Raw genomic sequence first — 15362 nt, 5'->3', positions numbered from 1 at the left:
GGGGGGTGCAGAGCTGTTGACCGGGGTAGGGGTAGACTGGTAGAAAGCATGGCCAGCCATAGAAAAATGCTTAATGAAATTCTCCATTATCGTGGATTTATCAGTGGTGACCGTGTTTCCTAGCCTCAGTGCATTGGGCAGCTGGGAGGAGGTGCTCTTACTCTCCATGGACTTTAGTGTCCCAGAACTTTTTGGAGTTTGTGCTAAAGGATACACATTACTGTTTCAAAAAGCTAGCCTTTGCATATGGTTTCCTAACTTCCCTGAAAAGTTGCATATCACAGGGGCTATTTGATGCGAATGCAGTACGCCACAGGATGTTTTTGTGCTGGTCGAGGGCAGTTAGGTCTGGAGTGAACCAATGGCTATATATGTTCTTAGTTACATTTTTTGGAATGGGGCATGCTAATTTAAGATGGTGAGGAAGGCACTTTTGAAGAATAACCATGCATCCTTTACTGACGGAATGAGGTCAATATCCTTCCTGGATACCCGGGCCAGGTCGATTAAAAAGGCCTGCTCGCTGAAGTGTTTTAGGGAGCCTTTGACAGTGATGAGGGGTGGCTATTTGACCATGGACCCATTACGGACACAGGCAATGAGGCAGTGATCGCTGAGATCCTGGTTGAAGACAGCAGTGGCGCATTTAGAGGGCAGGTTGGTCAGGATGATATGAGGGTGCCCGTGTTTACGGATTTAGGGTTGTACCTGGTAGGTTCCATGATCAATTGTGTGAGATTGAGGGCATCTAGCTTAGATTGTTGAACGGCGACAACAGTGAGACTTATTTCTGGAAAGGTGGATTTTTAAAAGTAGAAGCTCGAACTGTTTGGGCACAGATCTGGATAGCATGACAGAACTCTGCAGGCTAACTCCACCCCCTTTGGAAGTTCTATCTTGGGGGAAAATGTTGTAGTTGTGGATGGAAATGTCAGAATTGTTGGTGGCCTTCCTAAGCTTTGATTCAGACACAGCTAGGACATCAGGTTTGACGGAGTGTGCTAAAGCATTGAATAAAACAAACTTAGGGAGGAGGCTTCTAATGTTAACATGCAAGATACCATCATAGTTTTAATGTCTCAACTATTATTCTACAATGTATTAAAATAAAGAAAAACCCTGAAATGAGTAAGTGTCCATACTTTTGACTGGTACCACACACACACAGAGTGCATTTGGAAAGTATTCAGCCAACTTGACTTTTTCAACTCTGCAATTTTATTAAATATAGCTATGATGCACTTTATATGTTAATGTATTGACATGAAAAAACGTGCATATTATTACCAATGACTTATCAACAGCTGTAACAAGTTGTCCAGTGTAGGAAATCCTCACCGGTACCCAAGTTAATAGAAAGACCCATTACCAGAATGCTAACAAAATAATAGCGAAAGGACATAGACGCTGTTAGCTAAATGCTAACGAGCAAAAACGAATCAACTAATTGCAAAAACAGGCAAATCCAGCACAAAGTTATAAAAGCATAGCTAGTAGCTACCAAATGGTATTTTCTGTGAGTGTGGATATTTACAAACAAAAGTGAACAAGAGAAATTGTGCAAATTAACAAAGTTGTAATGCATGCTTTTCTGAAGGAAGAGCAGCATGTGTACACGGAGCAGAGGGGGACAAGAACGGAGGAGGAAAAAAGCTAATACGAAGCACAGGATAAAAGATAACTAATCAGAGGTCTTTGACTTCTGGCAGAAAGCCATTCTAAGATATGATGGAAAAATGTTTGTAGCGAATTGCATACAAGTGTAACTTCACCTCATGTGCGCAGCACACAGAGACTCACCAGTAGATATAAAACGCAATAGACTCGCCAGCTCCCGCTTTCTCCCGTTGTGCAATTTACAATCAAACATGTGACTCGCACAAATATTCTGGGGAACTATGTATGGTATGCTTCATCATGTTAAATTATGTGACAGATGAAATAAAATAATCTGCTTTATCACCTAAGGGATTGCACAAGTTGACTGCAGGTATTAACTTAAAAGGATCTACAAATATTCAAATTTATTGAAAAACTTAAAAGAAATAGTTTGACGGTAATGAAAAACTATCCCGTAGTTTTTTTCCAAATACCCCGGTACACGGTATACTGCCCAAGCCTAGTGACAGTAACCAAAGGATAATCAAAAACCTGTGTGTACACCCAAAAGATGATACAATGCTAGGGGCAACACAACATTGTAAAATCAGGTAAAACAAACAGCTTCTGACAGCAAGTAAGCACGACATTCTCAAAACCCCTTTGGTTGCCGTCTGTCATTTTATGTTCCAGTACACTTAAACGTATATAAAAACCTAGGACTCGCATACAATGCCCCTTGTAACTATTGTCTAGCCTGGTTCCTCTCTAGGTTTCTTCCTAGGTTTTGGCCTTTCTAGGGAGTTTCCACCGTGCTTCTACACCTGCATTGCTTGCCGTTTGGGGTTTTAGGCTGGGTTTCTGTATAGCACTTTGAGATATCAGCTGATGTACGAAGGGCTGTATACATACATTTGATTTTATGTTTATGTTGTGCTTGAACAGTCTGTGATGCTGTGCTGCCACTGGTATTTGATGTTCTTACTTTTTACAGTGTAACCGGGTGGCATGAAAGGACGGCCCTTCAAATAAAATGCCTCGTTATCATTCTGATGAAGGCTTAGATGACAAGATGGCTGAAACATTAGTCTCAAAGTATTTGTTTTACTTCAAGAGCGAAAGCTCCATCCGTTTCCCCCCCACTATCATCATAATTTTTTTTTTTTAAGAAATGGGCTAGCTGTAAACGCTGAAACTTAATATGGCCCAAACAACACAGACCTGAGTGAAGGAGCCTTGAATCTCCCTCCAGCCCAGAATGAGCTTGGCCTTCTTGTCCCCAATCTGCTGCAGGCCCTTCAGGTCTTTGAGGGACCCAAAGTTGAGCACCTGCAGGATCTTGTGCCGGGACTGGTCCAGCACTGACTTGTCCAAATGAGACTCCCAGCCGGTGTCCTTCACATTCTCTTTTCCCTCCTGGACCTGAGAGCGAGAGAAGGTGGACGATTTTCTTATTTTTGCCTGCATACTACAGTGCACACCAACACGGGACAAAGGGTTCAGAACAGCTGTTTAATATTGCATGTTATGTGGATTTGTTCCAATAGCCACACTAGAATTACCACTTAGCATCAATCAATGTATTGGGTGTGCATGCTAAGTGGTAGGTTAGTGGGGTTATTGTAATGAAGCCAGTTTCATTTTACATCGTCAAACAACAATGCAGTTGCTGACCTCACTCTGCTCCAGATTCTTCTGTTTCTTCATGAGGCAGACAGTTGGCCTTTTGACCACCGGACACTGCTGGAGAGGTTGTAGCTGGGACACTTAGGGAAAAAGAGATGTCACACACACACACACAAACATAGATTCCTTGCAATACTACATACAGGAAAAGCATAGACCCTGGCTATTTACAGAGCAGCAAATTAGACTACGGTGCTGAAGTCGCTACAGATTGTATTAGTCATCATTATTTGATTGGTTTGGGCAGATTAATAGGCAGACTGCATGGTCATATCAAGTTCCAGATCTAATCAATAGCCTTACTGTTTTACAAGACATTGCGCAAAACAATGTCAAATGTTGACAATTAAAGGGATAGTTCAGATTTTTTATAGGATTGGGTGAAATGTGTCTTGAGTTGTCGACATACCAGTAGTGACGGCATCCACAAAAAGAATCTCTACAAAACTTTGTTTGAAGTTACTTTGAGGCGATGTTTTGGCATGAAATGCAGACAGTGCATTTTGAAAACCAGTTTTCTTTTTTGAATGGGGATGCTAACCATTAGCCAGTGGTGCCTGGAGTAACTAATGCATTATGGTATATTATCACTATGGGCAGAAAAAGATTAAGGTAAAATGAATTTAAGCCAATCATAAATATAATATATAAAACATACCTTTAAAATTGGCAGGGTCATGTTCATTAGGCACTAAAACAGAAGAAAACTGACTAAAATAGGGAGGGACTACCTGAAATTAATGAGATGCTATTTCTCAGGTTCCATTGAGAAACATTTTAAGCTGTTTTCCATTGCGTGCCGTTATGAACACGACCCAGATGTGTTAGAGAGGTTCCTGGGGTAAACACTCTGGATTAGTGGGTGGGTGGGCTCACTGACCTTGTAGGGGCGACACAACAGCCTGCTGTTTTTTGGGTTTGGCTGCCACGGACTGTTTTCTGTGTAGTGGGGGTAGATACGTCCTGAAGAGGGGCGAGTCTCCCGATGACCCATTGTCCGAGCTGTTGCGAGTGGCACCATTTCCTGTCACTTTGGCTTTGCTCTCAAACTCCCTCTGCTTCTCTTTCAACTCCTGCACAGACAGCAATTCATCAGTGAAGAGTTTTGTAGCCATAGAATTACAAATGAGAACTAATAGAACCTCTGATTGTGGGACAAAGCACATTAAATCAACATTTCTGTAAATGTGCCAGATTTAGTCCAGCCGGCTAATCTTCCTATTTACTCTTTAAAGGTGATTCAGTATTTAGAATTAGGGATGAGCATTTGAAATTATTTCACCATTTGAATATCATGACACTTTTGGACGTGGCTTTTGACCATTCCTTTGAATTCCTCATGTCTAACTATTGTTTAAAAAACATTTGGTCCAAAACAGATAGGGTTGGTACTATATTTATTGAATATTATAAGAATTTGAAGCATTTGAGGTAGATATGTACATGAAGGCAGGGTAGTGACTAGGCATCAGGATAGATAATACTAAGAGTAAAATAAAGAACAGAGTAGCAGCAGCATATGATGCATGTAAAAGTGTGAGTGTTTGTTGTGTCGGTATGTGGGTTTTGTGTCAATGTAGTGTGTGTATATAGTGTCACCCCCCCTCCAAAAATTTGCCTCTGGCAGGCGTTTCAGGTCACTCACGACCGAAATCTCCTGCCACCTGAAAAAAAAAAAAAGTTTCTTCCCGGGGCTGTGGCCTTCACCAACCGGCCCAGAGAGACAAATGGAGTATGCTCTCTGTATTTAGATACAGTGCCTTCAGAAAGTAGTCACACCCCTTGACTTTTTACAAATTCTGTTGTGTTACAGCCTGAATTTTAAATGGATTATATTGAGATTGTGTCACTAGCCTACACACAAGACATCATAATGTCAAAGTGGAATTATGTTTTGGGAATTTTTACAAATTGATTCAAAATTAAATGTCTAAGTATTCAACCCCTTTGTTATGGCAAGCCTAAATAAGTTCAGGAGTAAACGTCTGATTAACAAGTCACATAAAAATTTGCATGGACACAGTGTGTGCAATATATAGTGTTTAATTAAGATGTCTGTACCCCACACATACAATTATCTGTAAGGTCCCTCAGTCGAGCAGTGAATTGAACCAAAGACAAGGGAGGTTTTCCAATGCCTCCCAAAGAGCAGCACATTTTTGGTAGATGGGTAAAAAAAAAAAGACACTGAATATCCCTTTGAGCGTGGTGAAGTTATTTAAATCACACTTTGGATGATGTATCAATACACCCAGCCACTACAAAGATACAGGCTTCCTTCCTAACTCAGTTGCCGGAGAGGACGGAAACAGCTAAGGAATTTCCCCATGAGGCCAATGGGGAGTAAATCAGTTACAGAGTTTAATGGCTGTGATAGGAGAAAGCTGAGGATGGATCAACATCATTGTTGTTTGTCCACAATGTTTGTCCACAGCTTAAGGCAAGAGCTGCCCCTTTCAAGGAGCAGGACAGTTAACTGGCCAATTATAAGAAATACCACTATGCCCTCAGTCGAACCATCAAACAGGCAACGCGTCAATACAGGACCAAGATTGAATCCTACTACACCGGCTCTGACGCTCGTCGGATGTGGCAGGGTTTGAAAATTATTATGAACTACAAAGGGAAACCCAGCCGCAAGCCTACCAGGCGAGCTAAAATGCTTGTATTGCTTCCTTCGAGGCAAGCAAGCCGTAAGAATGCAGGAGAGCACCAGCTGTTCCGCACGACTGTGTGATGACACTCTCCATAGTCAATGTGATCAAGACCTTTAAAATAGGTCAATGTCTATACTTAGTCATTTTTCTGAACATTTTTTCAAACCTTCCATAAATCACTAATGCCGGCTCCCATTGATAAAGGGCCGTAGTAGGGTGCTCCCATAGCGGGCATGGAGATATGGAACCCCGTTAAATGCATTTAAAACCGTTTTGAAAATCTGGACCTGGTAACCCAAAAATAATACCAGGTGCCCGGAGAACATTTCTGAGATGTGTGGACTTAGTAGATGAGGTGCTCTGTGACGTAGAAGTCCGTCACTGGCCGCGGGCAGCATTTGGTTCTTTAACGCACACACATATTCATCACTCCTCCCTGCGCCATTATAAGATAAGTTAACAATGTGGGTCGACACACAAATTAACTTCTGTCTTGGTGCATGCATTTCACACTTGTCAATGTTCATATTTGAGAGATACAATAATTATTATACTTATCAATGTTGTGGATGAGCGTATTGTTTGTTTGTTCTGTTCCTCTCTCTCAATCTCTGTAGCTTCCGGGTATGCTGGAAAAGGACCCGAGCTAAGGGAATTGGGTTGGCTTTATAGTGCCTGTCCCAAATGGCTCATTAATGCATATGGGCATATTGAAAGATATTGTCAGTAGTGATGTAATGTTGTAAATGTTATGTTGTGATATTGTTAAAAACCGTGTTGCAATGTATATCCTTTAGTATGTTTAGTTCATGGAAAATGTAGGTTTGTATTGTTAATTGATTAATTAACCAGGGTTAATTGTTCTGAGGGGAGGGGCTAGCCCTACAAAAGGAGCCTCTCTTTCAGTCACGGGGAGTTTTTTTTGGATTGAGCTGTGGATGGGGCGGCATTGTTTTTAAGCTGTCCCATAAGGTAGACGTTGATGGCTGTACTGTTGTTTTTTTTGTTCCGGAATCACTTGTAAATAAACACCTTTGCACAGAAGAACTTTTGCGGCTCCGCCATCTTTTTATTTTGATAGAGGTTAGGTTATCCAGTTTAGCCTTCTGGCCTACTCTACGTGACATGCTCAGTGCTGCAGAGTTAAGGCGGTTTGTCCAGCTAAGTGCTCAAGCTATTCCTTCGGTTCTCAGCAGACTGGAGGTCCGAGCAACCTGCCATGACAGACGGAGGTTTGCGGCTCTCATGACAAGCAGGTTGGCCGCATTTAATGGCACCTAGTCGAGCCCCAGTGACGATGTTTAGTGAGAGGGATTTTCTGGAAGTAACCCAGGAAAGTGGGGGTGTTCAGCTCTGTGTTTCAAGTCACAAAACTAATTATAGCTTCGGGGAGTGCAGGACACAGAAGCATTCTTTTTCACCTCCTGCGGCAAAACATACATGAATATGGGTCAGGATGTGTGCAACATATTTGCAGATTTTGTATATTGGAAGTAAAGTGACTTTCGGTACAATTCGACGAAGTGTTGCAACAATGAACCTCAATCAAGAATCGGTTACAGACCATGGATCCGTTGCCAGCCATATGTGCCATATCCTTGAAACACAGTCAACATTCACACAGCCGCAAGGCCAGAAGGATTACCAGGACCTGTTCTCAAAGCATGCCCTGGAATGTGACATTTTCAACCTCTTCCTGGCCGAGTCTAACACCAACATGTTTCAAACAGACCACCATAGTCCCTGTCCCCTATGTCGGTAGCCATGAAGTACTTTGAAAGGCTGGTCATGGCTCACGTCAACACCATCATGCCTGAAACCCTAGACCCACTCCAATACGCATACCGCCTCAACAGATACATAGATGACAATCTCAATCGCTCCCCACATGGACAAAAGGAACACTTATGTGAGAATGCTGTTCATTGACTACAGCTCAGCGTTCAACACCATAGGGCCCACAAAGCTCATCACTAAGCAAAGGACCCTGGGACTAAACACCTCCCTCTGCAACTGGATCCTGGACTTCCTGACAGGCCGCCCCCAGGTGGTAAGGGTAGGCAACAACACATCTGCCACGCTGATTTTCAAAACTGGCTCCTTGACAGCTTATACCCCTATGCCAATAGACTGCTGAACAACGAATCAAATGCCCACTGACTATTTATATTACCCCTCCCCCCCTGTGCTTTTACACTGCCACTGTTTATTATCTATGCATAGTCACTTTACCCCTATTTACATGTACAAATTACCTCGACTAACCTGTACCCACACACATTGACATGGTACCCCCTGTATATAGCCTCATTATTGTTATGTACATGTGTTACTTTTATTTGATTTAGTAAATATTTAATTAACTTTATTTCTTTAACTGCATTGTTGGTTAAGGGCTTGTAACTAAGCATTTCACGGTACGGATGTATTCGGCGCATGTGACAAATATCATTTGATTTGATCTAGACATGACCCCATCAACGACCGAAGTTGCAGCTCTGGCAACCATTGTACCCTTTCCAAATAGGCTATATTTTATTTTTGAATTACTTGTAATCTTGACACTTTTTATTAGTTTCAATAGGCCTCAGGTGTTGTTGGATGGTTGCTTTGACAGTCGCCGAGGCTTGATTTGTCTGTTAACCTCTGCGCACGGAACCCGCTAGCGGGCTGAAATTCCACAACATACGGTGATCGCTACATAAATAGTCATATTAAACATTCATGAAAATACAAGTGTCTCACATGTATTGAAAGCCTAGAATCTTGCTAATCCAACTACGTTGTCAGATTTAAAAAAGGATTTACTGCGAAAGAATACGATGCGATTATCTGAGCATAGAGCCCCATAAAAACATTTTTTTAACCAGCATAGGAGTAAAACAAACTGCATTAAAATAAATCGTTTACCTTTGACGATCTTCGTCTGCAATTCCAATGCTCATTGTTACACAATGAATGATCTTTTGTTTGATAAAATCGATTTTATAGCCTAACACGAAACATTTTGTGAACCGCTTGTGTCGTGAACTCAAGTCTCATTCCATTTGACGACACATTCCAGGTAAATAACCCACACAGAACATGACTTTTCCAGTCATGTTTGGTTTCACTGCAATCAACTGGTTTGTTTGGAACACAATCAAACCTGATGGGCCATTTCGCGGGACGTACTGACAAAGAAACCGATTTGAAGACAAGTCATGACATCATTGTGCACCAATGATTTGCCCGCTGTTTCGATTGATTGACTGTCTTAATCCAATGACCGTCTTGAAATCGAGCTGGGTAGATAGCCAATGAGCTGAGCTAAACGGCAATACGCCATGTTTATGTGTTGCAAGACCAACCCATGTAGTAAGCTCCAGCGTAAAGTGAGTCATTCGCTATTGGCGTTTCAATCCGGAAGGAGAAACCCATATTACGCACTGCATTGTTTGGTGAATGTGCAGATTCAGCTGTTTATATCAATCATTATGGCGACTAAGTCAGGGAAAGCTAAATCTCAGTCTAGATATAGAGATGTACACACAATTTTAGAATAAATTGATTGGGAAGGTGAGAGAGATTGTTGTAGGACGCTTTATTTACCAATTGTGGAGGAATATTTTTTGAACGGGAGAGGACATCGTTTTGGACTGGTAAGTTCTTATCATGCTAATGCCCTTGTTTGAAATTAATAATATAAAATATTGTGATTTATTTATTTATTTTAGAAGCAATATATAAACATGTAATGTCATGAAATGTGAGATGTGTGGGTCTGCTGCCCCACCCCACATGAAATAGCCTATTTGAGGCTGTTGAGGAGAGGGCAGGACCACATCAATGGCCAAAGTGAAATGGAGACAGTAGATACAGCTGGTCTGTTGTAATATAATAGAGACAGTAGATCTAGCAGGTAATAATAATATATTCAACCTTCAACTCTCTATATATATCTGTTTATTATACCTGTTGATACAGGGCTCATATGTGAAACTATTCGAACAGAACATTTTTTTACAGTGACACTGACTCCGAATGGAGAATTTAAGTATGTGTGTGTGAATTTAAGTATGCTCTCTCTAATTCTCTCTCTAGGAGGACCTGAGCCCTAGGACCATGCGTCAGGACTACCTGGCATGATGACTCCTTGCTGTCCCCAGTCCACCTGGCCGTGCCGCTGTTCCAGTTTCAACTGTTCTGCCTGCGGAACCCTAAATTGTTCATTTTTACTCTTGAGGTGCTGTCCTGTTGCACCCTCTACAACCACTGTAATCTCCACCCGGCACAGCTAGAAGAGGACTGGCCACCCCTCATAGCCTGGTTCCTCGGTTTCTTCCTAGGTTTTTGCCTTTCTAGGGAGTTTCTCCTAGCCACTGTGCTTCTACACCTGCATTGCTTGCTGTTTGGGGTTTTAGGCTGGGGCTGATTTGATAGAGGACTGAGGGTCTTCCAAATATTGAAAGTGTGTAAATAGTTACCCATGTTATTTTGTAAATATATACACCCCCAACGTATGTTGGCAAAAAGTAGGGGGGAGCTGTAAGAGGTTAACATTAAAAACACTTTCAGATACAGCAGGTTTAGCTACTTATCTAGCTATCATTACTAACATTAGCACCAAAGATACAGGCTGAGAGATCAGGATTCCTTAATAATTTTCCTTTAAATTTCAATCAAAGTTGTGTTCTTCTAATAGGCATGCATGCTGTTTGGACTGTTGTTTAAGACAGTGGCAAAGATGAAACTTGGCTGTTATTGTTGCAAACACTATCATTTTGGATGTAGCATGCTAACTAGATACAGTAACACTTATTGTTAGCCTAGCTAGTTACAATCAATAATTATTTATAATAATTATTTAGATGCCATTGCATTTGATGACTACATGAATATAAATATAGCATGACATTCATGCAAGCATAATATATTTACAACCCAAAATAATTGTGAAATGCACTCATAACTTATGACATAAGCAACATATTTTGATTAAGCTTCACATGGGCTTGCTAGCCAGTTAGCTAAGCAAAAGCCGCTTTCAAGGGCAAGTTAGAAGTAGGAAACTCAGAAATGTCCGACTTGCTAATTGGTTAAACTCAACACGTTTATAACTACAACCAAATACCAAGTTGAAAATGTCAGTTTCCTAGTTCCGACTAGCAACATACCTGCAGCCTAACTAGGCAGAGCATTGAATCATGGGAGACTACGAATACCTTACGGACATATTCAATCAATCCCTATCCCAGTCTGCTGTCCCCACATGCTTCAAGATAGCTTTCTTGGGAACAGAAGCAATGGTGGCTAAGGTAACTCAACTAAATGACTATCGCTCCGCTCCGCAGCACTCACGTCTGTCATCATGAAGTGCTTTGCGAGACTAGTCAAGGATCATATCAACTCCACCCTACCCGTCACCCTAGACCAACATCAATTTGCGTACCACCCCAAAAGGTCCAGAGACAATGCAATCGCCATCACACTGCCCTATCCCATCTGGACAAGAGAAATACCTATGTAAGAATGCTGTTCATTGACTACAGCTCAACATGCAACACCAAAGTACCCTCCAAACTCATCATTAAGCTTGAGACCCCGGGTCTCGGCCCTGCCCTGTGCAACTGGGTCTTGGACTTCCTGACGGGCCACCACAAGGTGGTGAGGGTAGGAAACAACACCACCTCCACTCCGCTGATCCTTGGGGCACTGGGGCACCACAAGGGTGCGTTCTCACTCCCGTCCTGTACTCCCTGTTCACCCACGACTGTGTGGCCATGCAAGCCTCAAACTCAATCATCACGTTTGCAGACGACACCACAGTGGTAGGCTTTATTACCAACTACGAGACAGCCTACAGGGAGGAGCTGAGGGCCCTCAGAGAGTGGTGTCAGGAAAATAACCTCGCAATCAACTTCAACAAAACAAAGGAGATGATTGTGGACTTCAGGAAACAGCAGAGGGAGCACCCCCCTATCCACATCAGCGGGACAGTAGTGGAGAAGGTGGAAAGTTAAGTTCCTCGGTGTACATATCACCAACAAACTGAAATGGTCCACGCACAGACAGTGTGATGAAGGTGCAACAGCGCCTCTTCAACCTCAGGAGGTTGAAAAAAATGTGGCTTGTCAGCAAAAACCCCCACTAACTTTTACAGGTACACAATTGAGAGCATCCTGTCGGGCAGTATCACTGCCTGGTATGGCAACTGCACCGCCCGTAGCCGCTCTCCAGAAGGTGGTGTGGTCTGCACAACGCATCACCGGGGGCAAACTACCTGCCCCTTAGGACACCTACAACACCCGATGTCACAGGAAGGACAAAAAGATCATCAAGGACAAGACCCCCCACAAGCCACTGCCTGTTCACCCCGCTTACATCCAGAAGGTGAGGTCAGTACAGGTGCATCAAAGCTGGGACAGGGGGACTGTTAAACAGCTCTCTCAAGGCCATCAAATTGTTAAACAGCCACCACTAGCACAGAGAGGGAGCTGCCTACCTACAGACTTGATATCATTGGCCACTTTAATTAATGGAACACTAATCACTAAGAATGTTTACATATCTAGCATTACTCATCTATGTATATACTGTATCCTTCACCATCTATTCCATCTTAGCTGCTCTGTCACTGCTCATCCATATATTTTATACTTATATATATTCTTATCCCATCCCTTTACTGGATTGTGTGTATTAGGTTTTGTTGTGGAATTGTTAGATTTGACCTGTTAGGTACTGCTGCACTGTCAGATCTAGAAGCATAAGCATTTCGCAACACTCGCAATAACATCCGCTAACCATGTGTATGTGACCAACATAATTTGATTTGGAAAGGATTTGAAATCGTAGTATGCTGTAGATGAGGGCAATACAGAAGCTTAAATTTCTTTTAAAGTTCAGTATGACTAACAAAAGTTAATAAAAAAAAATGGTTGTTCAATTCTTAAATCTATCCACATTTTATTACGTCACAGCTTTATTCTAAAATAGCCCGTAACAAAACAAAAACACTGAAATTTTAGCAAATACACACACACTACCGTTCTGAAGTTCGTCACTTAGAAATGTCCTTGTGTTTGAAAGAAAAGCATAAAATAACATCAAATTGATCAAAAAATATAGTGTAGACAGTATTAATGTTGTAAATAACTATTGCAGCTGTTTTTTAAATTGAATATCTACTTAGGCGTACAGAGGCCCATTATCAGCAACCATCACTCCTGTGTTCCAATGGCACGTTGTGTTAGCTAATCCAAGTTTATCATTTTAAAAGTCTAATTGATCCTTAGAAAACCCTTTTGCAATTATGTTAGCACAGCTGAAAACTGTTGTCCTGATTAAAGAAGCAATAAAACTGGCCTCCGTTAGACTAGTTGAGTATCTGTGGCATCAGCATTTGTGGGTTTGATTACAGGCTTACATGGCCAGAAACAAAGATCTTTCTGCTGCAACTCGTCAGTCTATTCTTGTTCTGAGAAATGAAGGCTATTCCATGCGAGAAATTGCCAAGAAACTGAAGATCTCGTACAGCGCTGTGTACCGATAATGGGCCTCTGTACGCCTATGTAGATATTCCTCAGTCATTTCCAGCTTCAATAGTCATTTAAAACATTAACTAGCTGATTAGCGGTTGTTGTCTCACCTACTGTTTTAGCAAGCTCTCCCAATTCAACACCAGTGATTACTGTATGCCTCGCTGTATGTCTCTCTCAAATGTCAATATGCCTTGTATACTGTTGTTCAGGTTAGTTATCATTGTTTTAGTTTACAATGGAGCCCCTAGATCCACTCTTCATACCCCTGATACCTCATTTGTCCCACCTCCCACACATGCGGTGACCTCACCCATTACAACCAGCATGTCCAGAGATACAACCTCTCTCATCATCACCCAGTGCCTGGGCTTACCTCCGCTGTACCCGCACCCCACCATACCCCTGTCTGCGCATTATGCCCTGAATATATTCTACCATGCCCAGAAACCTGCTCCTCTTATTCTCTGTCCCCAACGATCTAGGCGACCAGTTTTGATAGCCTTTAGCCGCACCCTCATTCTACTCCTCCTCTGTTCCGCGGGTGATGTGGAGGTAAACCCAAGCCCTGCATGTCCCCAGGCACCCTCATTTGTTGACTTCTGTGATCGAAAAAGCCTTGGTTTCATGCATGTCAACATCAGAAGCCTCCTCCCTAAGTTTGTTTTACTCACTGCTTTAGCACACTCTGCTAACCCTGATGTCCTTGCCGTGTCTGAATCCTGGCTCAGGAAGGCCACCAAAAATTCTGAGATTTCCATACCCAACTATAACATCTTCCGTCAAGATAGAACTGCCAAAGGGGGAGGAGTTGCAGTCTACTGCAGAGATAGACTGCAAAGTAATGTCATACTTTCCAGGTCCATACCCAAACAGTTCGAACTACTAATTTTGAAAATGACTCTCTCCAGAAATAAGTCTCTCACTGTTGCCGCCTGCTTACCGACCCCCCTCAGCTCCCAGCTGTGCCCTGGACACCATTTGTGAATTGATCGCCCCCCATCTAGCTTCAGAGTTTGTTCTGTTAGGTGACCTAAACTGGGATATGCTTAACACCCCAGCAGTCCAACAATCTAAGCTAGATGCCCTCAATCTCACACAAATCATCAAGGAACCCATCAGGGACAACCCTAACTCTGTAAACAAGGGCACCCTCATAGACATCATCCTGACCAACTGGCCCTCCAAATACACCTCCGCTGTCTTCAACCAGGATCTCAGCGATCACTGCCTCATTACCTGTATCTGCTACGGAGCCGCAGTCAAACGACCACCCCTCATCACTGTCAAACGCTCCCTAAAACACTTCTGTGAGCAGGCCTTTCTAATCAACCTGGCCAGGGTATCCTGGAAGGACATTGACCTCATCCCGTCAGTTGAGGATGCCTGGTCATTCTTTAAAAGTAACTTCCTCACCATTTTAGATAAGCATGCTCCGTTCAAAAAATGCAGAACTAAGAACAGATATAGCCCTTGGTTCACTCCAGACCTGACTGCCCTCGAACCAGCACAAAAACATCCTGTGGCGGACTGCAATAGCATCGAATAGTCCCCGCGATATGCAACTGTTCAGGGAAGTCATAAACCAATACATGCAGTCAGTCAGGAAAGCTAAGGCAAGCTTCTTCAGGCAGAAGTTTGCATCCTGTAGCTCCAACTCCAAAAAGATCTGGGACACTGTGAAGTCCATGGAGAACAAGAGCACCTCCTCCCAGCTGCCCACTGCACTGAGGCTAGGTAACACGGTCACCACCGATAAATCCATGATTATCGAAAACTTCAACAAGCATTTCTCAACGGCTGGCCATACCTTCCGCCTGGCTACTCCAACCTCGGCCAACAGCTCCGCCCCCCGCGCAGCTACTCGCTCAAACCTCTCCAGGTTCTCCTTTACCCAAAT

The 15362-nt window shown here is 42.7% G+C and overlaps 1 protein-coding gene across 1 annotated transcript in view; it reads right to left on the bottom strand.

Moving 5' to 3' along the window:
- The window catches only part of kif22 (kinesin family member 22), a 46753-nt gene that overhangs the window by 7220 nt on the left and 24171 nt on the right, over nt 1-15362 (bottom strand). The window contains exons 9-11 of the mRNA XM_035745210.2: nt 4166-4358; nt 3274-3365; nt 2821-3021 (exon numbers count right to left, since the gene is read on the bottom strand). Of these exons, the coding sequence (XP_035601103.1) occupies nt 2821-3021; nt 3274-3365; nt 4166-4358 (486 nt within the window). The remainder of the gene's footprint in view (nt 1-2820; nt 3022-3273; nt 3366-4165; nt 4359-15362) is intronic.

The sequence above is a fragment of the Oncorhynchus keta genome, chromosome 3 (assembly GCF_023373465.1).
Source record: "Oncorhynchus keta strain PuntledgeMale-10-30-2019 chromosome 3, Oket_V2, whole genome shotgun sequence".
NCBI classification, from domain to species: domain Eukaryota; kingdom Metazoa; phylum Chordata; class Actinopteri; order Salmoniformes; family Salmonidae; genus Oncorhynchus; species Oncorhynchus keta.
Note: the sequence above shows the minus strand (reverse complement) of the source record. Positions and strands in the feature narration are given on the sequence as shown.